General features: G+C 33.0%; 4 protein-coding genes across 5 annotated transcripts; 2 read left to right on the top strand and 2 right to left on the bottom strand.

Annotated features, from left to right (window-relative positions):
- Nucleotides 1-392: 392 nt before the first annotated feature.
- Nucleotides 393-5,803, top strand: LOC133705896 (uncharacterized). Its single transcript, XM_062131327.1, has 4 exons — nt 393-1,449; nt 3,234-3,839; nt 3,951-4,242; nt 5,208-5,803. The coding sequence occupies exons 1-4, from the start codon at nt 790-792 to the stop codon at nt 5,243-5,245; spliced, it is 1,596 nt and encodes a 531-aa protein (XP_061987311.1). The 5' UTR covers nt 393-789; the 3' UTR covers nt 5,246-5,803.
- A 3,680-nt stretch (nt 5,804-9,483) lies between these two features.
- Nucleotides 9,484-11,775, top strand: LOC133705339 (uncharacterized). The gene is made up of 2 exons (XM_062130474.1): nt 9,484-10,193; nt 11,058-11,775. The coding sequence occupies exons 1-2, from the start codon at nt 9,691-9,693 to the stop codon at nt 11,497-11,499; spliced, it is 945 nt and encodes a 314-aa protein (XP_061986458.1). The 5' UTR covers nt 9,484-9,690; the 3' UTR covers nt 11,500-11,775.
- A 426-nt stretch (nt 11,776-12,201) lies between these two features.
- On the bottom strand, nt 12,202-13,951 carry LOC133705340 (thioredoxin H-type 2-like). Its single transcript, XM_062130475.1, has 3 exons — nt 13,251-13,951; nt 12,666-12,788; nt 12,202-12,560 (listed from the first exon to the last, which is right to left on the bottom strand). The coding sequence occupies exons 1-3, from the start codon at nt 13,422-13,424 to the stop codon at nt 12,426-12,428; spliced, it is 432 nt and encodes a 143-aa protein (XP_061986459.1). The 5' UTR covers nt 13,425-13,951; the 3' UTR covers nt 12,202-12,425.
- Nucleotides 13,952-17,239: 3,288 nt separating this feature from the next.
- On the bottom strand, nt 17,240-22,918 carry LOC133705868 (uncharacterized). Of its 2 annotated transcripts, XM_062131275.1 has the most exons (4): nt 22,070-22,918; nt 21,799-21,971; nt 18,110-18,181; nt 17,240-18,025 (listed from the first exon to the last, which is right to left on the bottom strand). In XM_062131275.1, the coding sequence occupies exons 1-4, from the start codon at nt 22,698-22,700 to the stop codon at nt 17,597-17,599; spliced, it is 1,305 nt and encodes a 434-aa protein (XP_061987259.1). In that variant the 5' UTR covers nt 22,701-22,918; the 3' UTR covers nt 17,240-17,596. The 2 variants fall into 2 exon arrangements, with proteins under 2 accessions (XP_061987259.1, XP_061987260.1); XM_062131276.1 differs by lacking the exon at nt 18,110-18,181.
- Between the last annotated feature and the right edge of the window lie 4,457 nt (nt 22,919-27,375).

Raw genomic sequence — 27,375 nt, 5'->3', positions numbered from 1 at the left:
GCCTTGTATGTGCGCGCGTTGGAGGACGAAAATGCACCTTGTGGCCGATATTGTTTTGGGATATTACTTCCGTTAATTTGACTAATCAACGTAATTTACTATTTCTTCAAATAAATAAATAAATAAATAAAATCAAATATAATATTTCAGATCCAACCTAGATACGAGATAAGGTTGTAAAGTATAACTCTCAATTTTTTTAAAAAAATACAAATAAAATGATAAAAAAAATTCAAAACAAAAATTAATGAATTTCTGATTGGTCAACATAAATTTTGATCGGATTAAACTAAATTAATTTATTTCTTTATTTCTTTCACTATCCTATACTGATAAAAGCTCTAAACGAGCATTGAATTTATATCAACCCAATAAATACCCTATAATTTATAAATCTTGGGTCTTTCATCATTATTATCAAGGTCCATGGACCTGATCGCACCCTCATTTCTGCCCTAGCAACCTTCCAAGTTAAGAAACAAAGAGCACGGTGTTCTTAGCTAGCTAACTACAGCTAGTACAGTAACTGCAAGAAAGACAAGACACAAGTGATCAAATTGACTATTATATTCTGAAAATACCTTTTTAAATTTCTCCCCACCATGTCTGTCTAGAGAAAAATCACAAACGCGGGCACCCCTTCTTCTGGTTTTCCCTTCCATATTTCCTGTTCGCTAATCCTTGAATCTTGAGCTATATACTTTTATCAAGTCTTTCAAGAACAAACAGCAATACGAAGTTGTCTCTGGCTGTTTAATTAACAGGCGAGGACAGCACTTTGGATTGCTGATGGAGTTTTTTACCAAGACAAAGGCAATTAAGCTCCGGAGCCACCTTTACAAGTACTTGATCGCGGACTTCGACCAAGAAACTGTTCGTCAAACACGACACGGCATATCACGGAAAGCTGTCATATGGTTTGTGGAGCTGGTCGGTGGAAAAAGCCATGTTATTCGTCTCAGAAACTGCTATGGCAAGTACCTCACAGCCTCCGACTTGCCCTTTTTGTTAGGCGTGACTGGGAAGAAAATACTGCAAACAGTGCCTGAAGATATTACAGACAACTGTAAGATGGAGTGGGAGCCTATAACAGACGGGTCTCAGGTTAAATTTAAGAGCTGGTGTGGCAATTTCTTGCGAGCCAACGGGGGGGCGCCGCCGTGGAGAAACGCAGTTACTCACGATGAGCCTCCCACTGGCTCAACACAAAAATGGATCTTTTGGGATATTGAGGCAGTACAAGTGCCTGAAAACGACTCCTTGGTGGATTACTTGTCATCCATGTCGAGCTTTTCTACAGTACCCGATGATGTTCTTGTAGCTATATCCGGTGATTATAATAGCCCGGAACGAGCCTCTCAGCTATCGATTGTACCGGCTGCGCGGATTCCGAGATTGACCTTAGCAAAGTCAATGTTTCCAAGATTGTTTTCGTCCCCAAATAATAAGGTATGCTTTTCTTTTCCTTAAACTTGGTAAATTGTTTCTGGTTAATTTGCTAGGCAGCTTGTTGATTATCTTAATTATTTTGAATTTGGTTAGAATTATTGGAGAATTCTGATTTTTTTTCCGAATTTTTTTATTAATCACCACGCTAATTCTCTTCCATTGTTTAGATTACGCATAAGAACTTAGTCTATTAAAATAATCTTAAAGTGGATTTTTATGTTTTTTTATATATAAAAAAAAACATATTCCATCCATCTTTATTATGTTCATGTTACGAGTCAACAACGAGCCCTCTCTTCGAAATGAAAAGTTTCATACACTTGTAAACATCTATCATCAAAAGACGGTAATTTTAAACCTATTTATCAAATTTTTTAAAAAAAGGTGTGCCACGTGGTTTGCATGCCACACTTCATATTTTTTTTAATATAGTAAACAATATAATTATTTTAATAGGATAATAAAAAATGTGCAATATAAAATGGCTAGGGTTACTCTTTCTGGTCTTAGAAAAGCCATTTTGTTGAGAATAAAATAAACCTTGGAGACTAGAGCCTAGAGGGCACTGTCCATTCATCGCAATAAACAAATCATGCGATTCAAAACCATAATATATAAATAAAAACAAAAAACAGAGAGAGGAGAAAGAGTATATATGAGCAACTATATATATATATATATAATTTTCATTTAGAAGGAGCTAAAAATGTATGCATGGTTTTAAATTTTTACTTCTTTTTTTTATGATGAAGTGAATGAATATACTAGGAGAGGCATTATATTAAAAATAAAAAGAATTATTTAATGTATTTAAAAAATATTTTGGAAATGCAAGGAAAAACCCCCAAATAAATGTTTGGTCAAGTCTGGGCTCCTTAATTTCCATGGTGGCAATTTACCAGGGACACGTCCACGTTAGGAATACGTCTTGACAAAATTGGAAAATGATACCAAAAGGCAATTACAATCTGCACGCACCCTCGTCCAGAAATGGAAATTAAGTGCTTAAACGGAAGAAAATTAGAAGGAACAACTTAACCATCCAGAAATTAATTAACATCCCACCACTCACATAAAATAAAATAAATTAAATTGTTTGCTTTTATGAATTAGTTAATTTTGTTTTTTTAAATAAACAATAAGTTTGGATTAAATTGCAAATAAATATAAGTTTTTTATTAAGTCAATTCTTTTTTATTTTTTAAATGTGATTGGAATATAGTGATTATTGTTTTTTAAAATATTTATTGTTTGAAAATATATTAATTTAAAAATATAAAAAAGTAATTTAAAAATATTTATTGAATAAAAAAACAAAACACATTTAATAACATTCACATGAAAAACTGATTTTTTTTTTTTTTTCAAAACGTCTGAAATCAGTCGGCAGGGGGAATTCTGTTGATCATAACGTTTAATTTAATGGAATATTTTTAATACTGAAGCAACATCTTTCTGGTACGCAAAGAAGGAAGCTTCAGGTGAAACGCCAATCTCGGGGAGGGAAGACAGATGTCTGTCCCCTCCCTCGCTCAATATTAAATAATAAGAGTTAATTTTAAATCCTGTGGATAACTGCCACGTGTTGCCGCTTCCGAATTACGGCAAGTCATTTCAACACCCTTTCCTTAAGTTTCCACTCGTGTAACAGATCGAAGACAAGACAAGAAAAACCCAACGAAACCGAAGCAAAGTAGGAGCTCAGCACAAGACATCACTGAACTTCTCTCATGTCCTCAAACTTTACCTACGACTGACTAACTGTTAATTGATAAATTTCACAGACCAAATCCAACCACTTCCGGTCAGGGATGGATTTCTTCCTCAATGCCAAAACTGTCCGTCTCCGCAGCCACCACGACAAGTACCTCCTCGCGGAGGAAGATGAGGAGTCCGTAACCCAAGACCGAAATGGATCCTCCAAGACAGCCAGATGGACTGTCGAACCCGTACCTGGATCCGACTCCATTATCCGCCTCAAGTCCTGCAATGATAAATACCTCACTGCCTCTAACGAGCCTTTTCTTTTGGGCATGACTGGTCGAAAGGTCCTTCAGACTGTACCCAGACGATTTGACTCGTCCGTCGAGTGGGAACCCGTGAGAGAAGGGGGCCAGGTGAAGCTCAAGACCCGGTATGGGAACTTCTTGAGAGCCAATGGGGGGTTGCCACCTTGGAGAAACTCGGTTACTCATGACATTCCTCATAGGAGTGCTACACAAGATTGGATCCTTTGGGATGTTGATGTTGTGGAGACTCGAGGGCTTCAGTCTCCTACTGGCCATGCTCATTATCTACAGAAAATTGTTTCTCAGTCTGATTCTCTGGATTCCGAATCCACCTCTCCACCTTCTATCTCTATCAAATCCGGAGATTATTTAAGACAGGGGGTAATTCTGATCTTCTCCTGCTTTTCTTAATGATTTGATTGAAGTCCTGCAATATCTTTTCTTTCTTGTTTTTTCATCTGCTTAGTGGTAATTTGTTTATGGAATGTTCAGTCGAGTGATTCTAATGCTAGTTCGCCTCGGAAGTCTGACGGGAGGACAATATACTACCATGTGGCTGATGAGAGCGGTGAGGTTGATGATGATGCAACAGAGCGTTGCTCGTTGAATTTTAAGGGAAATGGGGTGGATGGGTTGACACAAAAATTGAAGGAAGATACGGGACTTGAGGATATTGTTGTGTGTACTCGCAGTCCTTTGAATGGAGAGCTTTATCCACTTCGATTGCAGCTTCCTCCAAACAATGCAGATATGCATGTTATTCTAGTTCAGCCATCGTCCAAAGGTGAGCTTATGATGCCTTAAGTTCAATATATTTTGTTTCATTCTGGTGTTGCTAATGCAAAGCGTAGCTGTTGAACTTGTTTGTCATTTTTTAATGTTGTTCTGATATACACAATTCAATGCTATGTGGGTTATAGATTATTAACATTGAAATCTCAGCTTATCAGAAATGAATGAGGTGCATTCATTTTATGTGTAGTTGCCGCTGCATTTACCGAGAGTCCTTGCATTTCATGATACATGCTCTGTTTGGTTGCCATCAAAGACAACTCAGTGTGTTTTCTTTCCCAAGTTCTTGGGATTCAAATTGTTGTATGCTTGTATAGAATTGTATGGTACTAAACATGGTTCCAGAAAGAGTTGCAAGTGAGCATGTTGAATGGATTTGGGGATAAACCTTTTTGTTGTTCTATATCAGATCGGAGGCTAGATGGATTTGAAGTGAAACAAATTGGTAGGATTGTCATTTGGTATTCTGAAAAGCTGGCAATAATATAGTTTTGGATTGAACTAAAATAACATGGGACTTGGAAGGGCTTTGTTTGTGCTGTTCTAGAACATGGGAAGGGGTATGATTTTTGAACCAGATTATTAAAGAAATGACTGTCAATCTCTTATAAACCAAGATTTAATCGAATATATCTCCATTAGATGGCTCCTTTTAGGATCGAGATTGCTATTATCAAGTGCCTGTTGAACTAGATTATGCATGCAAGTGTCAATGCCTGTTGAACACGTTGAACGGCCATGTAGTAGCTATTGCCTTGGAGAAAATGATAAGCTTGTTAAATTTCTGTCACCGATTGTAATCTATGATGTTTTTTGTCCATCTAATCGAACTCTGGTTAACAATGATGCTGTAAATCTTGTTTCTCAAATTTCATTTCCCATTTGCATTTCCGATAGAATTGCCCTTTTGTTTTTGTCTTTGAACTTTTGCATGACTGTTTTCTTTATTTGTTTCAGTGGCCAGTGATTTTGCTGAACAACGAACCCCTCTCTGATATACAATGGACGGGTTATCACAATTTTTTTTATCCGCTTGACTTCGTACGTGCAGTGTAGTGTACATTCTATTTGGACCTCTGAAATATGCTAGTTTTTAAAGCACTCGGTGATTCAACGGCAACAGGATGCCTATTTCAACAGAGAAAGGAAGCCACGAGCAAAAGTGCTCTTGTTCTTGCTGGGGGCAGATGATCGATGTGGTGCTTGATTAAACCATGCCTCGATAAATAATGCTCCAAAATTTTAGTCTGATTGGAACAACTCTATAGCACAATTTCTTTATAGCTTAATTGAGTGTTTCTATCTTTTCTTATAGAGCTTGTGAATGTCAAAGAATCATTTCCATCTAAAAGAATGTTTCGATGAATAATTGTTACAGCCTATGAAGTGTTAATCTTGGGTTTCTTTTTGTGAAAAGAAGTACGGTGTTAATTGGTACAAGGTTATCTATTTTAGTTGAGAACTGAGATGGAGAGCTTGGACTATTGCTGGAGGGGTGTCCTGCTTTGTACAGAACTTTCAGTCTATATATATCACGCAGATCATTTTTTTAATCAGAATCTTATTTTTCAAGCAGTTTGGGTTGAGCCAGTCTCTATTCCTGTTCTCATTCCGTGTAAGAATCATATCAAGTGATGATGTTAATCTAGATTTTATGCAAGACTTGCTCTGCAAGAGGTATTTTTCATATTTGAGTTCATAGTTTTACAATGAGTTTTGTCTTGAAAATATACTTGGAGCTGACGCATTCTTTGCCGACATGGGATATTGATATTATTATAGCTATAGTTGAGGGGTTTGGGAGTGTGAGAGAGAGCGCGTAGCGGTGTCCATTACATGATTGGCCTCCCAAGAGGTGTTGTGTCACTTCCAAACACATAGCACCATCATTAGTTTTGTCGAGAAAAGATTTTTTTTTTTAATGAGAGATGTATACCTTCAATTTCTAATCATCGTAATTAGATAAATTAGATAGTGTGATAGTTATTGTTTTTTAACTATCACACTAGATTTCCAAACAGTTTCTTATACATGTGAGATTTGAGAATGAGCATTCACCTTGCTTTAGCCATGGAGATGATGTTGAAGCCTAGATTTGAAGAGATTTGATTGCTGTGGAGTTTGTGTGTCCCTTCTTCCATTTTTCCTTTCAATCTTATACTTGCTCTCTCCTAGAACTCAACTTCTGTGAGCGCAACCATTTTGCTTCTGAACACTGAGAGGCTTCTTCCCTGCCCAGGACTTTCCTTACTCTCCATGTTTCACCTTAAATCAAATGACGACAAACTGCCAAGTGGGATTTTGAGATTTAACACTGGAGATTGCCTCTTGCTGTGCTAAGCTACGTCTCAGCTACTATGAAGATCTTATATATTAAAATAATAATATATATTTTTTTATTTTAAAAAAGTTATTTTTGATATTTCATCATCAATCTTTCACGGGCGGCTCTTGGTCACTTTGCACTTTGAGCTGCTTGATTTTTAGTGAGCATTTTTCTTTATCTATGGGCCTTTTTCAACATATTTCATCGAGTGCGTGCTTACCCATTTATGAATGGGCCCCTTAGATTGATTTTTGGGCCTAAGTCCAGCTCAATCTAGGCTTAACCACGGCTCCTTGTTTAAGTTCAAGTTCAAATCAAATCGAGTTTGAATGTATGAAATAGTTAGGTTAATGGGTTTTTTCTCTTCTTGGATTCAAAAATAAAATCTACACTGAAATTTAAATAATATAAAAAATAATCTTATAAATATACAGGTCCAAGTGTAAATGATCTAATATAAATCTAATGGGAAGGAAATTAGTCTTTGGATTTACTAGTTTATATATCATAGCTATAGCTATATTGGGTATCATTTCAAAAAAAAAAAAATTGTAACAAAAGAGTCTAGCCATGAAAAATTAGTTGGCATTATTATTGAACCTCGTCTGGTAAACTAATTTTAAAATCTCTTAATTTAACTTATTAATTAGTTTTTATTTAAAATTAAATTATGTGAAAGTTATACTTATATGATTCAATCGGCTTGATTATTATAAAAGCAACCCATCCTAACATGTAAAATAATCTTGAGGTAAAAAATTAAAAAAAAATAACAGGAAAAAAATCTATTAATTTAACTACTTGCTTGATCTAAGTGAAAAAATAAAATATATGAGAATTGTTATAATATAATCCAGTCAACTTGATTGGATTAAAGATAACACAATAAACTCTTAAAAATATATAAGGATGATTAAGGGGAAAAAATGATGAAATTAAAAGATAATAAAAAAAAAAAATGAAAAAAAAAGTAGGGTGAATTAGAAGAAAAAAGAGAGAAGCATGCCAAATCTTTTAGTAGAGAAAGGTAATGAATTTTGGGCTGGCAATGTTTTTTTCCGTATTTTACTTTTTAGTCCTTTAACACTTATTTTGATTTTTTCACTATAATCCTAAATTTTTTTTTATTTAATTAGTCCATAAAAAGAATGTAATTAAAAAAAAAACAAGGTTAGAAAAGAAAAATTCATGGAAGGATGTAATTAAAAGGTAAAAAAAAGAGTAGAAAACTTAAAGAACAAGATAAGCTCCACTGCCCACCCACTCTCCCGGTAGTTTTAGGACCAGCAGGGCAATACCTAATTTTGATAAGCACACGTGGCATTAAAAAAGTCAATACACACATGACTCCCAGTTGTCAAGTACAGCCGCGTAATACATGATTCTGATAAAGCTGACATGTCATGAAAAAAGTCAACATACACATTACTCCCGCGTCAGCAGCGGTCCAGCTTTCTACCATGACTCGATTGCACGTTCTCTCTCTCTCTCTCTCTCTCTACCTTATTCTTTTGGTCAGCCGTCGTCACCAAACACCTTTCTTCAGCCAAGATGCTCTTATTTTCATAAAGTGCTTTTAATTGTCATGCCACATGCGGTTCAATCCGGTTCTCTAAAAGTTTCAGATTTTTTTTTTATATATATCGAATCAATATTTTTTAGATAATTCTTAATAATTTTAGCTGGATAATATTGAGAGTTAAAATATTATTTTAAAATATTTTTAATTAAAAAATATTTTTATAGAAATACCTTACACCGTATTTACCAAAACACCGAGTGTGTGTTTGGTATAAAAATTTTAAATTTTTTTAAAATATATTAAAATAATTTATTTAATATTATTATATTAAAATGATTAGAAAATATTAATTTAATATTTTTATAAAATAAATATACTTGAAAAATTCTAAAAATAAAAATCTACCACCACTCACAGCTAATTTTTTAATTTTTAAAAATCTACCCCCACTTCCAACTAATTTTTAAATAATTTTGATTTAAAAATATATTGAGATAATATTTTTATTATTTTTTAAATTTACTTATATTTCAATACATTAAAATAACCTAAAAATTCAAAAACTTATAATTTAAAATTTTTCAAAAAGACAGGTGGTTATTAATTTTTTATTTGGTATTGTGTTCCAAACAAGAGTTAGGTTTTTTTAAAAAATATTTTTTATTTAAAAGTATTTTTTCAAATTATTCTAATATATTTATATAAAAATAATTTTTAAAAAATAAAAAATATTACATTAATATATTTTTAAATAAAAAATATTTTTAAAAATAACGATCAAATCAGATTCGACAGCCACAATTAAAAAAATAAAAAAAAAAAAAAGGTAAAAGAGAATATTAAGTAAGGTTGTCCTTCAATATACTTGGTCGGTCACAGATTTTTCTTTGCCTCAAAGCTGTCACACCAGCATCACATCGCATTTGCCTATTTAAAATCGAACAGTGTAAACTATGATATAGTCCCTCACTTCTTACAAATATAATTAACCGATCCCTTTACCCCATGTCGACTCTCTATGTTCTCTATGGCGGTGTGATCGTTCTCTTTGTTTCCTTAAATATCCTTTATTCTTGTCCAAATATTACAATATCATTTATTATAAACATAATTATAAAATATAATCCGGCTCGACACGTAAACTCGGAAATTAAAACCTGTTTTTTATTAAATTTTATTTTAAATTAATATTTTTTTATTAAAACAACGTTGCGTCACCGGGCCACTCAACCCACGACTTCGGCATTCAGAAGGAGGATTTAGGAAAAAGAAAATATTCCAGGGACTGACTTCTTATTTCTAGAACAAGAAGGGATTAATTCACAGAGTTATAATAAAAGCAGGGACTGAGTGATATATATTATTCTTAAAAATATCCATCGGATCGCGTTAACAGCACTCTAATCCTCCTGCTGGTTCGCACACCCCGCCGACCGCCGGTTTTCTAGTCCAAGTAAGGAAAAAAAAAGAAGGAAAAAACCCCACAAACACGGGAGGAGCCATACACCCTGTGTCTTCTGGTCTAGTCTGTTCCTCTCCCTCTCTGCATTTGATTTTGCTGTTCGAATAAGAAAGAAAGAAAGAAAGAAGAAATGGGTTTTGATTACTACAACGTACTGAAACTGAACCGCAACGCAACGGAAGAGGACATGAAAAAGGCTTACAAGAGACTGGCAATGAAATGGCATCCAGACAAGAACCCTGTAAACAAGAAAGAGGCAGAAGCCAAATTCAAGCTTATCTCCGAAGCTTACGATGTCCTATCAGACCCTAACAAGCGTCAGATCTATGATCTCTACGGTGAAGAAGGCCTCAAGTCTTTCGATCAAGCCCCCCCTCCCAATACCAACGTCGGCGCTTCTTTCAAGTTCAATCCGCGTGACGCCGATGATATTTTCTCCGAATTCTTCGGAAGCGGCGGATCCGGTGGTGTTGGTAAGGGTTATTTTAGGAATAATAATCATAATAGTTATGGGTCCGAGGTTAAAAGGAAAGCGGCGCCCGTTGAGAGCAAGTTGCTTTGCACTTTGGAGGAGCTTTATAAAGGTACCCGAAGAAAGATGAGGATTTCCCGTTCTGTTCCTGATGACTTCGGGTTAGCCCCTCCCTTGCTTTTCTTTTCTTTTCTTCTCTGTAGTTTTTCCGCTTTTATATTTATTTATCTCTCGTTAATCTATGCCTTTTTTTATTATTTCTATTTTCACTTTAGTTAATTTTATAGAAGAAAAAAATATGATCTTGGGAAATGGCGTAAAGGGAACCCAATTAGTATTGTGATGGAGACTTGTATTTTTTTTTTCCCTCTATTATGAGAATAAAAAAAAAAGGCCCTCATTCGTTGGTTGCTGATAAATTTAGCTATGAGGATATACCGAGGATGAGAGAATATTGAGAATCAGTGTATTGATAAATGAATACCTATTTGCGAGTTTTTCAATAGGATAGCTTGGATGAAAATGCAGCAGAGATCAAGTAATTTTGGGGGATAAAATAGCTAAATTGTACGAACCTCCAAAACGTGGATTCATCCATTAGTCCTGTTGATGACAGCCCCATAGGTTGGCTGTTCTTGAGCAGTGCTATGCAAGATTGAAATTCTGAATTGGATGGATTGTTGTTGGTTTATGTTAATCAGAGAAATCTGTTCTTTAAGGCTTTGAGTGAGTCATTCAGGGTTGATATGCAAAAGGTTAAATTTCAGTTTCTGTGGCACTTAGGTTAAATGATGTCGCTGCCATACACAGCTTTAGACACTATGAAACGAGCTGGAATGGACTGTAGAAGTTTAATATCTTTTCCACGGATGACCCGTCTTGGTTACAGATATTCGAAATGTGTGAACATTGAGGATTTTATGGCGCGCTGATTTCTACCGATTTGTTGTTCTTTTTCCTTCCCCTTTTGATTGCCATTTGCTGTGCTGCTGCTGGTTTGATGTGTTCGTAACTCTCTCTTGCAGGAAGCCGAAAACAATCGAGGAAATCTTAAAGATAGACATCAAACCTGGCTGGAAGAAGGGCACAAAAATCACTTTTCCTGAGAAAGGCAATCAAGAACCTGGTACCATCCCCGCTGATCTTATTTTTGTGGTGGATGAGAAGCCCCATCCTGTTTTCAAGAGGGACGGGAATGATCTGGTGGTCAATCAGAAAGTGTCACTACTGGAGGCTCTCACGGGGAAAACCATCGAATTGACAACCTTGGATGGAAGATATCTCACAGTCCCTGTATCGGATATTGTCAAACCGGGTCACGAGGTCCTTATCTCGGATGAAGGAATGCCCGTCTCAAAAGAGCCCAACAAGAGAGGAAACCTTCGAATCAAGTTTGATATCACATTTCCATCAAGACTTACCGCGGAGCAGAAATCTGACCTCAAGAAAGCACTATCTGACAATTAATTCAGAGTTCAAAATCTGGGCTGTCACTTGTCCATTCAACACCAGCCATCGATTTAAGTTAATTACATCAACACTGATTATCAATTTAAGTCAATTGAATGTAAATACTTTAATTTTTTTGCTCTGTTCTAGAGTAAGATTGTGCATATTAGGAAGAAAGCTTGAAGCTTTTTGTGAATCTCCGCGCTATCATTGGTATAATGTGGCATGGATGAACCTGTAATCCTTGACTATTGGCCAAGCTGCCGCCAGATGACAGGCGCCTTCTGCTCAAAATTTTTGTGCCATGCATGATATCGTTTCTAGTTTCTGGAATTTGTCAATGCATTCCAATTTCAAGTTTTACAAGTACTGCTACTGTTTTCATAATTGACATAATTGGTTGGAATTATCAATTTGGTAAAGCAATCTCTGTTTTTCGCATAGCAATGAAACTGAAGATCATGGGTTCTGGTTGATCCAGCTCCATCAAATTGTTAATGAGTTGATTGAGTCAGATAGGTGGTGGGTCAACTGAGTTTCGGGACTGACTTGCTATTCCGAGCTTGATTCACTATTCCGAGCTAGGTTTGATGATTGATGTTTTTATATCATGCTTGAGGCTTTGTTCCACTCCTAACTAGTATCTTCCATGGAGGAAGTGCAATTCTGCATGTCAATTATATTCAACAAGCAACCTTAACTTGTTGATAACAGTGGACAGAGAGAAAATGAGTTTTCTTAAATAAAAATTAACTTGGCATTACAATACATATATTAAATAATAGCAATCAAGAAGAAGAAAAGAAAAAAGAAAAAAGGATGGCCTTATTTTTGCCTCAGCAAATTGCTTTTGAGGCCTTGTTTTATTCTTCTCTTCTGCTGGAATATACATTCCAGCAGGGATTCGCCATGGACATGGCATTAATAGTTAAGTATCGTGGCAATCATATCATCCCATGCTTCTCAATCTTGTTCTCAAGCTCACTCTTCTTGACCCCTGCTACCTCGTCAACTATCTTCCCTTTCTTCAAGAGTGAAAATGCTGGCATGGTAGTCACATTGAATTGCTGAGCCACATGCTGTTTCAATGTACATTTTTGTCATGGTTTAATTAAGAAGGCAACAAGCCAAACCAATATATCATCGTGCAGTAGCTAGCTGTGGAAGGATAAGAGTGTTGTTACCTGCAGTTCATCAACGTCAATCCTGATGAACACAACGTCTGTGTACTTGGCAGCAAAGTCCTTCATGGTCTGTTCCATGTATCGGCAAGGTCCACACCATGTCGCCGTGAATTCAATCACCAGCTTTAACACCAGAAGAGGAAACCGTAAGAAAATAAATGTTGTGCTATCAATCACATAGATGATAGAGGAGATAAATCCTTTTTCCGATTTCTCGTTTCATTTATTTTTTCCACCCAGATTTATGCAAGTCATATAACTTGAGAATGATGTGTTTTTTTACGTTGAAAACACCTCTAGTTAGAAAAAAATTTGAAATTGTGCATGGAAATACCAAACATGTAATATTTTTAAAATTAATTTTTAATTTAAAATACATTAAAATAATATTTTATTGTATTTTTTTAAAAAATTCACACTAACATATCAAAACCATTAAACTTCTAAAAAAATATCAATTTAATATTGTTTAAATAAAATAACTTTTTAAAAAACAGGGAAGGAAAGATTAACGTTTACAATTAGCATGCATAATGTAAGGTACCAGAGGAAATAGAAAAAACAGAAAAGAATGAGATTTTTTACCAATTTGTTGTTTTGCTTGTTGGCCTCGAAATAGGATCTCCATGCGTCTACAGAATGGACATCCACAACCCCAGCAGCTGGCTTTGTGCATGCAAATCCATTGGAGTGATCAAAATTAAAGAATCTTGTTTGCACTGTTCTTCCTCGCTGAAAAACTGGCCAACCAAACTCCATAGCTGACTCACGTAGCTAGAATGCTTTACTCCAAATAAAGCTGTTGCAAATGGAGGAAAGGCTTTGTCTTGAAAGTAGGACTTGGTGGGAGTGCTCTATATAAGGTCCAGAGTGATGGAAAATTATGTTTCCAGTACAGGGAATCAGATTCTTTGAGGTGACCGGCCATTACAAGGACCGCCGATAGGGCTTAAGAAAGGCTCTAGGAAGTCCCTTCGACTTCATTTCACCTAAATTAACAATTAATTATTGTCCAGAAACTGCGTCTGCGTTGTTGTCCTGTGGAGTGGTATTTTTTTTCCGAATCTATGTTCTACTATAGTGGAGGCCATTAAGAAATAAGAAAACAAAACATTTAAGTATTTTGGAATCAAACAAAGACCTGAGTAGCTGTAAGCACTTCAACTTCGTAGGATTGGTAAGGTGGTCAAGAAGTTTTGCCTCCTTCGTTGAGTTGCTACTTTCGAATCTTGATATCAAATATCCAAGAAAATTTATTATCAAAATTGATGCACAGAATGCTAGTTTAAAGGGTCGCCCTTCCTCTTGAATCAACAAAGATTTCAATAAACAAAATATTCAAAAACTATTTAGTTTTCTTGAAATGAAAGTTCTCATGATTTGACCACTTGATTTGTAATATCCACAGAAAACTAGAGGTCCAAAAAAAAAAAGAAATTGACTTTTAAAATAAATTTAAAATAATTATTTTTTAATATTGATATAATAATATATTAGATCGACTAGAATCTCAAGGCTAAACCTTTAAAATTCATGGTTTGGATGATAGATATTATTGAGTTTAAGAACTTTTTTTAAAAAAAATTATTTTTTATTTAATTATACCATAATATAGATAGATACTTAGAAAATAAAGCACAAACTAAATATTGAGAAGTTTATTTAAGATTATAATAATGTTATAGAAAATAAATTAAAATAATTTATAAAATTAAATAAATAATAAATAATAAAATTAAAAAATAAATAATGAAAATAAAAGATTTGCCCAAATGCTTCAAAGCGACGCATCCCAAACCCGACAATTATCATATTATTAGCCATGCAATTTACTCTTTGAAGCATAGGGGCAAACCTGACCCAAATTCATAAGTGGAAGTGCCCTTAGTCATAGTATATATATATATATATATATATATATATATATATATATATATATATATATATATATATAAAGGGTGTCGATCGAACAAAAAAATAAAATAAAGTATCTATTAATAATTTAACATAATAATGGGGTGTCAATTCAAACAAACAAAAATCTCTATTGAAATAACCAAAAAATTAGAGAGTAGAATTCATAAAAAAAAAAAAAAAACCCAAGTAAAATAGAATCCCAGTTGCGAGATTTCTGAGACATGTCATTGTAGATGGAGAGAAGAATACTTTTCCTTTCTACAATTTAAATTTGAACTCTTTTTCTCTCAATTTTAAGAACAAATTTATGCTATTTTTTTCAAGATTCATGGGTAAAGTGAAAAGATTTAGAAGAGAAATGATGAATGACTTACTATACATCCAAAGGGAGGGATGGAAATCATTCCATCCAAATTAAAAGCATTGAAAACTCTATATATATATATATATATATATATATATATATATATATATATATATATATTATGGGAGCCAATGCATCGAAACTGGGAGGATTGAAAATTATAAATGGGGAAGGATTATAGAAATTGCTTTTTAAAGGGGTTTTTTTTTAATATATTGATATAATATTTTTTATTTTTAATATCAGCACATAAAAATAAAAATAAAAACAATTAAAAATTAAAAAAATTCTCAAAAGCATGGTTGGGATGGTTGACTCGAGTCAACTCTAATTTTTTTAAAAAAATTAAAATAATATCATTTTAATCAAAAATATTTTTTTAAAATAGTTAGTGGGTTAATAACTTGATTTATCAAAGTTAATTATAAGTTTTTAATTAGGATAACTAGATTTCATTTCATTTCTTATTTCTTCCATGACTCGAATGAATCCAAACCAGAATTGGCAAGGATTTAGATTGATTCTTAGGCTAATCCAAGTTTTAAAACCATGGATAATAAAAGAGGGACTAATATGTCAAAGAATTGGCACCGTCCAAATTCCAGAAAAAGAGGGGCCATGAGTGTAATTTACGCTGAAAGAAAGAAAAAAAGTTGATGGTGTATTTTTAATTAAAAAGAAAGAAAGCGGTGGTGGTGGGGGCCAAAAGACAAAAAGAAGGATTGCACAGCTGGGAATCAGAAATAAGAGGATTCATTGGTGAATTTATATCTGCGGCTCATATCATCGCACCTTTCTTACGTCCGCCACTTACCTTGCGCCTATATTCTTCCAGCCACATATATATATATATATATATATATTCCCATAGAGAATAATAATAATAATAAAACAACGGTCCACATAATGCAAAGGTGCTTTTGTGCACTAATTTGTCGAAAAAACAACGGTCCTAGTATTAACTTGTGAAGCAGTATTAGAGTATTTTTGTCGGTGAGAAATAAATATTAAAAAATAAATTAATAAAAAATATTTTTTTATTAACCCTTGAGTAGTAATCTCTAAAAGAAGGGAGAGTATTTTTCTTAGTATTTCCAACTCTCAATATACTATCATTTAATTATTTTAGTTGGAGAAATAATATTACCATCGTAATAATAACAACTGAATCACTGTTTTATCATCATTCTACCCTAATCTTTAACCATCATTGTCATAATAAAAAATCACCATCTCAATTTTCATCTTTGGTTATCAGCATTATCATAATTATTACCATAACAATTATTATTTTACAACAACAATAACTACCATCAATATTATTACTATCACAACCACCACCATAAATATTACAATTATAACCTTTTAATATCAACACTTCCATGATAAAAAAAAAAAAGCCCCATCTCGTCACTAGTAGTCAATACTTTCATAGTTATTATCACAACAATCATTATTATATAATTATTATCATCGTAATCAATACTATTATTATTACAATCATCATCACAAATATTATCATTATAACTACCATTATAACTATAATCATTATCTTCTTCTTCTTCTTCTTATTCTTCTTCTTTATCACAAACATCATAATTTTTTTTAATTATTATTTTTAATATATCTAAATAATAAAAAATAACTCATTTTTAAGGAAAATGTTTTTCCCACACAAAAAAATGGCAAGAAAAGTCAACGGGACATGAGGGTAACACCTTTCTTAAGACAAAAATTAGAATTTAAACGGAAGACCCATTTGCTTCTTTTATTATTATTATTATTAAATACCAAACAGGCCTAATCACTTTTTTTGTTTTCTGGGCCCGAAGCCTAACTTATACATCGTTGGTGGGTAATTATTTTGAGATACACAATTATTATTAATAATTTTGACAAGGGATATAAAATTTCTCAAACGAATGGGTAAATTGGTAATTTGATAAAGCTAACTTGTTCATCGTTGGTGGGTACTTATTTTAGCCCGGGTTACATGCATCCTATAAGGGCATGTGCGTATTAATAACGGTCCAATGATAAATTTATCGATGTCACCACCTCGGTCAATTCCCACAGCCTCATTTTATTTTACAGCCCTTATTTTATTTAACAAAATTAATAAAATAAAATAATATAAATTAATATAAGTTTCAAGCTAGAGGGTTTTCATTTGAAAATATATACTAAAAAATAATATAAATTATATTAGATATTTTTTTTTAAAAAAAAAGATGAAGATAGCAACGGGGATTGTTGATGGATACCGGATCGCATATTCACTGGTCAATCAAAGTGAACGGCGAGAGAAGTAGAGTTAAATAACAATAAACCTTACAGCTCTGCCACATATACCAAGAAAACCTATCTGCCTGCCTGCCTAACCCAACACCGATCAAGTTCATCAACAAGAAGCCGCTAAAAGTTCGCTAATTAACCCCTTTTTTAGCAAATCAAGCTGAACTTCATTTTCTTAAAAGTTTTCAATGGAAGTTCGCAGGCTGAACTACAAAAAGGAGGGGTGTCCTGGGTGGTGTATTCGTAAACATCAACCTGCATTCTGGACAAGTTTCACATAAAGCAAAAGAAATGTTTTCACCACCAGCCTAAAAAACATGGAACTCGACACCCTACGGACAAGCAACGAGTGTCATCATGAAGCCACCCCAACATCAGCCGGGGCTTCACCTGTAGAACCATTGTTGTTATAAGTGTGCCCACCACCTCTGACACCCCTTCCTTGATTATTATAGTTGTTCCTCTGATAATAGTTTCCAGGCTGATCATAGTGTTGGTTGCGGTCAATCTGGTAGCCACCACCTCCTCTACCACCACTTCGACCACCACGACCATTTGAATAACCCCTGCGACCACCATTGCCGCCGCCGCGACCACCTCTTTGGTTCTGGTAGTTCCTTCGAGAAACGTATTGTTGCTCCTTAGGCTCTGCCTCTCTCTGATTATGATCAACTTCTACATGCCCTACCTCTCTCTGATTATAATATACTTCAACTTCTCTAGATGGGTTGTCTTGCTCTTCTTGATCCGAGACAACTGCTGGGTTTTCAGTCTCTTGTTCATCCTGCAATAAAGAAACCAACCACATTCATTCAAGCAAAAAATACACAGGCGAGGAAGAAGATTATATCATCCCAAGTGCAAGCACCTTCTGAAGTTCCTCAGCAGGACAAGATTGATCATCACCAGTTTCATGTTGGATATTTTCTGTCTCTTGTTCCTAAGAATATAAATGATAATAAAAGTTTTAGAAGTCTTAAGGAAAATATACAAAGCTAGAAAGGAAATGGCCAGAAGAAAATATAAATGATAATTGCTTTCACATTATGGAGAGGAGAACAGAATGGGTATAGATTTCCCCAAAGAAAATAGTTCGCCAACTGACTGACAAAAATCCAAGCAAACAATAACAGCATAATCAGGATAGATGTGGCTTGGTTATGCAAATTTCTACGAATTCAGACACAGCATCAACATTAAACTGATTAAATTTCCAACTGAGAATCAATGAAAGCCTGGAATCATTGCAATTTTGAATTATCATCTGTTGCACCTTTCCGTGATCGACAAAAACCAGCACAGTACATACTCCATTGGAATAGAAATAGGTTTAGGAAACAGTCAGAATGAAAGGATGGCTTACAAAAGAGATTATTAGTGAAACAAAATAAAAGGATGATTTAAGAAATTGAAAATCACAGCCAACAATAAATCACATGGTTCAATCTAATTTAACAGGACGGACAGAGTAGCATATTTTGGAAGCAAACAACCATAGCTAACTCGTTTAAATGAAAAAAAAAATACACATAATATGCAGTCATAAAATAGTTGTTAAACCAAGGACTGAAAACAGGAGCATGTTCTGGTAAAAGCTATTTTTAATTTTATTTTTCAAAAACAAACTAAACTTGCAAGATGGCTTCAAAGATATCACATCTGGAAAGAATGATATGATTTGACTTACAATAAAGGCAGCTTCAAATTGCTGGTATAGATAACAGATCCCTAATTACTTCATAGGATGACGTGTAAAACATGCAACGCCTTATCTTATCATAAAAGGTGGTTTAAAATTTTCATCCTATCCGCTTTTAAGTGTAACAGGAACCTCCTGTCCATGTAACTTCATGGAACTCTGCTTCAAACACAATTCACAAATTCTAAAGACATGTAACTACTTAGAACAGATGTGTTACCCTCTCGCCAACATAGAGAATGCCTTTCAAGCAAACCTCCTTAACTACCAGGGTCCTTTGTAAGCCTTCCCTTCTCTGCTCCTCACACAGACTAAAACTGCCTGAACAAAGCATTTCCCATTCTTTTATTTCTACATGGAAAATTCAAGCTTTGAAATGTCTCTCCATACTAGATAATTTGAAAAATAAAGACTCTAAATCACCTAAGCAAATCTAATAGTTTCTACTAGAACAGAGAAAAGGAATACAGCACTCTTTTGGGTTGAAAAAATCAATTATAAAGTTGAAAAGAGAATAAAATTGAGCAAATCCTTCCAAAGCACCATAAAATCAAAACAAGTGCAAGCAGCTTATGCACAAAATCAATGGTTCACAACAACAAAGGATGGTGTAAATACTCCCAATCCCTTTACAAAAAACCAAAATGGGATGCTCGCTTGCTCCCCCACACCCCAACCCTTCTCCCATGTTAATAGGTTCACTTCTGATATTTAATCAACAAATCTTTAAGCCATGCCCTGTCCTCTATATTCCTAAAAATAGCAACTGCTTTCTTGCCATGAAGCTTCCACTGATTCAGCCCCTTCTCAGGGAAGATCCACAATGGAATGATACCCACAGGGATAAATCCAAAAGCATGCTGATGTTTACAGCTATACTTTAGCCATATCTTAAATAGCAATATAATTCTCAAGTATCCTTGTTGACAAGCAAAACTAGCACACATGTAAGCAACAATTTGACACAGATTCTTACAGAAATACAATGCACAACCATGTGTGATAATTAACATTGCCCTGTGAATTTTAAACTAGAAAACAAGAGCAGTTTTACAAAGATCTATTTCTATGATGTTTCTAATAGAAGAATTTTATTAAGAGAGGATCGTGAAGGATAAGACATTGTCGTGAAGAAACAACTACTGAAATCAGGGACCAATCAGCTAAGGACATTCATCTAAACTTGCCCATCGAAGAACATATCAAAAGCCATGGAGAGTTCTTATATACAGAGTAGTAGGCGAGGTAGATGATTGTCTTGAAATAGCATTTCAAGTACAACAAATCACCATTAAGAACGCACACTATCAAAGAATCTAGCCTCCCTTCATCCTCAATAAATAAATTCTCCAAGTTGTTATTACAAAGCCAGTGCTCTATTAACTAAGAAAATAAACTATTTCACTGAACTATGACAGGGCAAAGCAAATAACATATATACTGTATTCTATAAAATAGAGAAGAGATCAAGTTGTTCGCTTCTGTCAATGAAGAAGTCATCTTGCCAAAATAACATACATACTGTATTCTGTAATGGGGTAGAGCAATTTTGTATTTTTACAATTTCCTTTACACACACAAATGCAAAGGGGTTACAGTGTCCAAAACCACTTTCTATGATCTAATTTCCTACTTGTTGAAAATCTGACTGCAAGTTAGCTCTCAATAGCAATTGAATTATTAAAAAGTACTAATATGGCATCAAGCTCTAACATTTTCATTCATCAATGCTGAAACCAACCTTGATAAATATAACAAGAACTTGTTCATATAAAAGCACCCCAAAGAAAAAGAGGATGTTTACCATAGTAGCCCATACGACAGGGATCTTAGTAGTGATTACTTTTCCTTCAAGGATTAGGGTTAGAGCTTCTAAAATATGACTAGCCAAGTAGGAATTTCTATGATTCTTATTTAGCAACCCACGTATAATTAGGATTAGAGGCAACTCAAGCTTGTACTTATACTTATAGCATTTCAATTACAGTATTGAATAAAGTGCAGCCTCTGCTTAAAACATGAATGCGAGAAGTGTGATGCTTTCATTCAAGGAGAGGTTCCTGGAATCTATTAGTGTGAGCCTGTGAGGCTTACCGTCCTCAATCATTTTACCTTCTATTTTGTTTTCACCATGTAATGTCATTTTACCATAAAAATACCAATCATATTCATCACGTCAATTGTCCTCAAATAGCTAGCCCAACCGTGACAAAAAGAAGTCTTAACCCTTGAAAATAACTAAATCTCTACCACCCAAATACAATAAATAAAGTGTATGAGATAAACTAGAAATTGAAATTACCTATTTAAAAGAAACCTGCTACAGTAACGCGCTACAGTAAACTATCAGATTTCAGATGTTACTTTAGATTTGCTCCTACATCACCATGTCATAGTTGGTCATATCCTATAGTGATGATCATGTGACAGAATACTTAAGAAACTAATCATGACAAAAACATTCATCATGTCAAACCACTTTATTCCACTGGGTGATTAATTACTGCCGATGTTTGGGTCCAAAACCACCATTATGAATGCTCTTAGAGTAATAATAATTGATTTCTATGAAAAACACTATATTAACTGAGAAGTAAGGGGAAATTGGGGGAGCTCACTATGTCCTTTGCCTCAGTTTTGTTATTGTAGTGACAACAAGAAATTTAGCCCAAATATTGGATAGCATGAGATCATTCAAAAACAAGTGGAAACAAAAGGTAGCTCACATGACTGTAGATATTAATAAACACGTCATAAAATCCGAAATCAAACTAATCATAACAGCATTACGATCAAATATCCAAAGCATATTTAACAAGGAAAAAAAAAGAAAGTTACAAGTAAATGCTGTTCTATACCTTTGGCTGGTATTGCGCCACAGAGTCTTCGTCCATATGTGCTGAGAAAGGAACTTGGAACGGCACATAATTGCCAGCAGCAGCAGCCATTTCCACTGGAGCTTTAATCTCTGGTGTTGTAGTGAAATAATCAGAAGCCATGATCTTATTGAGCTTCTCCCTCAATTCAGCATCTACATAAAGAAACAGCATCCCCATAAATTAATAAACAAAAATTATTACGTAAATAATAATTATTTAAAGAAGAAGAAGAAGAAGAGGGATTACAGACAGGAAACGTTGACGTTCGAATCAATTGGTTGGTCAGAATTAGCCAGCCACAACTTGGCATGCTCCATGCATCGCTGCAAAGCATTCTTATGAGATAAGCTAGAATTGACAGGGCGCGAAATGAGCAAACCACCACCCAGTATAGAAATCATATCCAAATCCCTCTCGCTAAGCAGATCCGTAGCATCATCAGTGACATAATCATAAGTCAAGCAGCAACCTCTTTCATGCGTCCGAGTCAACATGGTGGCAGTGAAATCGTTCTGGGACCTTACATCAAACAAGCACCCAAAATAAAACAAATGCAACAGATCCTCCACCACTCCATTACTTGCTTCCGGAACAACTGTGCTGTCAGATTTAGGGTTGAGTCGATGGGCAGCAAGCTCAATTTCTTCGGACACAGCGACAGAGAGAGGCTGGCGCAGCTTCTCAAGCTCATCAATTGCGGCAGCGACAGAGGGTTTGGAACGGAGGAAGTCCTCTTGTTCTTTGTTAATAGGCTTTCCTTGGGCGATTGACTCTTCCATCTGGACGATTCGGTTGAATTTCTTCTTGAGACCGCGAAGGCGTTTGGTGATCAGGCTAAGGACGGGTCCCTCTGTTATTTCTGAGGTAGAAGCGGCCGCCATTTGCTAATGGATGGAGGGGGGAGATTTTTATATACTTTTTTTGTGAACTAGAAAACACCACCAAGTGGTGTTGGGGGTGGATAAGGGTTCTGCCGAGGTTTTGGAGAGGAAGGCCGGAGGTGGAAATACGAAGCGGCGGGCTGGGATTTGAGAGAGAGAGGCTAGAAGCGTGGGTTTTAGTTTAGAACTTTAGATGACTGGTTTGGGTAGATGTGGAAGATGTGAGGACTCTTTTTGGATTTTATTTTGTTTTAGTTTTTATAATAATATTTTTATATAAGGAAAAACAACGCAAAGCAATTTCTTTTAATTTTTTTGAATTGTTGAAACGGTATTTTTTAAAATTGTTTTTTATTTAAAAATATATTAAAATAATATATATTTTTTATTTTTAAAAAAATATTTTTAATATTAAAAAAATTAAAATCTTGAAAAAAAAATAATTTCAACGGCATACTCAAATATATAAAGAAAGTGTTTTAAAATTATCAGAATTTTGACCCCTTAATTAACAAAAAAATAAAATATTAATAAGTTATTTTTTAGTTTATTTTTTATTACATAACCAAATACTGAAAAGTGTTTTCCAATTTATTTTTCATTACACTATCAAACATCAAAAAATAATTCACTTTACTGAAATTCACTTTTTTAAAATTTATTTTATAAAATAAAATTATTTTTCAGCAAACAAACGAGGCATTAAACTGATATCTATTTTGAAAAACACACAAGTTTGTATAATGAATCAGAATTATAGTTATTAGATAATTTAATGTGGTAAAAAATTCGGGTAGGTTATGGATCATTCCAAAATAAAATTGTTTTGAAAGAAAATGTAAAAAAATATAAAAGAAAATAGTTTTTGAATAAAAAATTTTTATATTGACTTAATTAATTCTCACTTTGGTTTGGTTAAATCACTAAATCACATGTTAATCTATATAATTACTCGAGTTTGAATTAATTTCTAAACAAATTTTAAAACAAATTCATCTTGTTTTACTTGAAAAGTGATTAGATAAACCTGTTAAGTCAAGCTAGTTTTGATAACCATGATGAGAATTTTCAATCTCTAGGATTTCAAGTTATTTCAAAAAAAAAACTAAAACATACAATTTTCTTTTATAATTTAAAAAATGTTAGTTATTTAATATTTTGAATATTCGCAGGACTAGAAAAATGACTTCTTATTATTATTATTATTATTATTATTATTATTTAAGTATTTCTAAGCTATACACTCATAGCATATTATTAAAAAAAAAAAAAAGAAGGATACACTTGTAACGTTATAAACAAAGATTACCTTTTTTTTCGACAACGATGGAAATTTATAAAATAAAACCCTAATTATAAAATCATTTGCTCAAGTCTTTTAAATTTTAATGATTTAAGACCCACCTTCACAGACATTTTGCACTTTCTAGTCAAATTTCAGTCTTTAACTAGTTAATTAGCTTTTTGTCTCGGATAAATTTTTTAAAATATTAAAAATTATTAATACCATGAAAACTTTTTTATCGTGTTATTAAATCTGATTTAATATATCAATTTAAAATCTCACAATTTAACTTTTTATTTAATTTGAATTTTAAATTAAATTACGTGAAAATTGATCCAAATTAAATTAATTAATTTCATAGATCAAAATGTAATTTTAACGACTATTAAAAACATGGTTTAGCTTTTAACAAAACTCCAAGATAAAAAAAAAATTCATTAAATTTATTGAGACAACGACATATTTGATCGATCTCAATCCCTAAATAAATCGTGTCATGGACTCCATTGAGTTTAATAATTTGTTTTTTTATAAAATATTATTTTTAATTATAAAATAAAAATATATGGTTAGAAAATCAAGCACCGATCTAAAAATAAAAACTTACTCAAGACAATGATGACCCTAAAGAAAGTAAAAAAAATAAATTAAGTAATATATTTCTCAACCAATCAAATATTACAGAATAAAATCAAGAAAAAACAATTAAAAATAATTAACGAATCAAAAACCAAAAAAAAAATCAACTAGGGGGTAAACTCGTTAAACCTATGAACCAGGTAACTCAGGGTAGTATGCCAAACCCATGAAACGGGTTATAGACTCTAGTGAGATTTGTTTTTCCAAAACTATTTTTTATTTAACTACATGATAAAAAAAAAATACAATCGTGAAATAAAACACCAACTTAATGCTTAGTTACTGTAAAAAATTAAGCGACAAATGAATATCAAAATATTTAACATCGCAACATGGGTAATTTATCTTATTGTGTTTAATAAATTTCTCCATCAAAGTAAATGTGTAATAGAAAAACACATAAAAATTGCAATAAAAACCAACACACATAAAATTTATTGAATAAAAACAAAAAATAAATGCAAGGCTGCACATATAAAAAATTTAGAAAAAATCACAGATAAATCATACCTACCTCTTTAAAAATTAAACACATCTAATATCATTAAAAAATAATCACAAACTAATTAAAACATAAACCCAAAATTTATTTCAAAAAAAAATCAACTAATGCATTTTTTTCATTTTTTTTTTAAATTAGACCAAGCCCAAACGCATGGGCCTGTATTTTTTTTTAAGTTTAATTGGGCGCACAGTGCGTCGTCTGCCCCATTCATCAGGAAACAAAATGACATGTCGTCTGTTCATTCCCAGAATCCGGCTAGGCGGCTACTATGGTGGCCAAAAAAACATAGTCTTTTATTTTTTTGCCTAGAAACTCATTTTCAACCTATTTTTTGCCCAAAATACTTGGGAAACCCCTAAAGACCTTGTTAAACCAATATTTGTTCATGGAAAACGTAAAAAACCACCCTAAAACCTGAAATCCACCTGAAAACACAAAAACTTCCCTAGCTCAAATCTGACTTTTCAAGTGTTTTCAATATAAAAAAAACACGTAATCTTAACTCTCTTCATCATATAGAACCATTTGACACAAAAAAAAACTATTATTTTGGTGGTCGAATTCCTCACCAGCGGACAATTTCTTTCTCTGAACTAGAATCCAACAACCTCATCTCTCTCCTCCAACTAAAAAGGAACTGAAAAATTAGTAAAATAAAGTTTGGTATTCAAATTGAATTTTGTAAAATTCAAGGGATCGATCATCTAATAGATAAAATAGATGGGTAACTCAGATGAATTTATGATTGAAATTTTCAATCCATAACCTATGCTACATGCTTTTTTCACTTCAGCTTCCTTTCTTTCAATTCAACCCTCTCTTAAAAAAAAATGCAATTAAACTCTATTTTGATCTAAAAAATAGTTCAATTGTGAAAAAAAAAATTAATGGTCAAATTGAAAATTATCAAAAATTGCACTATTGTAATTCACATAAAAATATTAGAGGATGAACAATTTTTTTATGAATAGTAAAAATACCATGTTATAACTTTATGCATGTATAAAATGTTTCTTGACTACATGAACTTTTAGATAAAAGAAAACTTTTTATCACACCCTCTTCTTGACTTCATCCATTAATCAATATTATTCCCACTATTTTATTCAAAATGCTTGGAATCCACGTTAAAAATGGTATATGGTGCAAGAACTCGAGAGATTCATTTGGTTCAAGTTGCTAAGTTTTTTGTTAGTTTCACGTTGGTGTCCGAGCTAGTTTGCGTGTACCTCGACTAATTTTATAGATTTTAAAATTAACAACCATGTAAGTCTCTAATGACCATCATATAAGCAATTACATGTCAATCTACCAGACTGGATTTTAAAATATTTCATCAAAAAAATATTAATAACTTGTATATATATAAATGGGATGCATTGGAGATTGATTAATAATGTCAAATCAAGTATGTCTTTAAAAATTAATTATGTTAAATAACTTGGCATTATAGTTTTTAAATTCAATCAGGTAATCGATTCAGTTTAAAACCCGGATCATAGATTTTATCCAGGTCACTAGGTTATCATAGGTTGTCCCTAAATATTTTTTTATATATAAAGCAAAACAATATTATTTTTGTTATAAAAAATAATCAATGGATTGCAACTTAATTTTTTACCAGATCAACTAAATCAATAGGTCAACCCGAGTTTTTGATCAGGTCACTAGGGTTTTCAACTTCTCTTATGTTTTTTTTAAACCGGCCCAAGTTAATCCACCATACTGGATTTTAAAACTATGCTTGGTGTGTTTAAATATATGTCACATAAATTCTGAATGTTATATTAATAAATATAGTGATTAAAAAGTTAGATGTAATTAGAAAGACAAATACAATTAGTAATATTTATAGATAAACATAAAGTAAAAAATGAATAATGTTTTTCTAATAGGAAAAGATGAAATGAACAAATCCTAAATAAAAACAAATCCTAAAACGCACATCTTTCCATAAACATTTAGGACCTATGACTAGTTTAACAAGCGCATGAAAACACTACACTAACAAAGCATTGAGTTATACCATTGGTATAAAATGATCAACAGATAAAAAATTTAATCAAAAAAATAATAAAAATTAAAATCAATAAAAACTAAAATTAGTATGAAAATCAAATTAAATTAAATTTTAAAAGATAAAATTGAAAAACAAATTCAAAATAAAATATACAGCAATAAAAAAATTATATATCAAATTTAATATAATTAATAAATAACAAGATATTTTTGAATTTTTCATAACT

The sequence above is a fragment of the Populus nigra genome, chromosome 10 (genome assembly GCF_951802175.1).
Source record: "Populus nigra chromosome 10, ddPopNigr1.1, whole genome shotgun sequence".
Lineage (NCBI taxonomy): Eukaryota > Viridiplantae > Streptophyta > Magnoliopsida > Malpighiales > Salicaceae > Populus > Populus nigra.
Note: the sequence above shows the minus strand (reverse complement) of the source record. Positions and strands in the feature narration are given on the sequence as shown.

Excerpts from the sequence above, each read along its gene's own strand:
- LOC133705339 (XM_062130474.1), top strand. The coding sequence starts at position 9,691 with ATGGGTTTTGATTACTACAACGTACTGAAACTGAACCGCAACGCAACG. Across the intron at positions 10,194-11,057 it reads TCTGTTCCTGATGACTTCGG|GAAGCCGAAAACAATCGAGG; the intron begins GTTAGCCCCTCC and ends TCTCTCTTGCAG.
- LOC133705868 (XM_062131275.1), bottom strand. The coding sequence starts at position 22,700 with ATGGCGGCCGCTTCTACCTCAGAAATAACAGAGGGACCCGTCCTTAGC. Across the intron at positions 21,972-22,069 it reads TTCGAACGTCAACGTTTCCT|ATGCTGAATTGAGGGAGAAG; the intron begins GTCTGTAATCCC and ends TTCTTTATGTAG. Across the intron at positions 18,026-18,109 it reads CTGCTGAGGAACTTCAGAAG|GATGAACAAGAGACTGAAAA; the intron begins GTGCTTGCACTT and ends TCTTTATTGCAG.
- LOC133705340 (XM_062130475.1), bottom strand. The coding sequence starts at position 13,424 with ATGGAGTTTGGTTGGCCAGTTTTTCAGCGAGGAAGAACAGTGCAAACA. Across the intron at positions 12,789-13,250 it reads ACAAGCAAAACAACAAATTG|CTGGTGATTGAATTCACGGC; the intron begins GTAAAAAATCTC and ends CTGGTGTTAAAG. Across the intron at positions 12,561-12,665 it reads TTGACGTTGATGAACTGCAG|CATGTGGCTCAGCAATTCAA; the intron begins GTAACAACACTC and ends ACATTGAAACAG.
- LOC133705896 (XM_062131327.1), top strand. The coding sequence starts at position 790 with ATGGAGTTTTTTACCAAGACAAAGGCAATTAAGCTCCGGAGCCACCTT. Across the intron at positions 1,450-3,233 it reads TTTCGTCCCCAAATAATAAG|ACCAAATCCAACCACTTCCG; the intron begins GTATGCTTTTCT and ends TAAATTTCACAG. Across the intron at positions 4,243-5,207 it reads AGTTCAGCCATCGTCCAAAG|TGGCCAGTGATTTTGCTGAA; the intron begins GTGAGCTTATGA and ends TATTTGTTTCAG.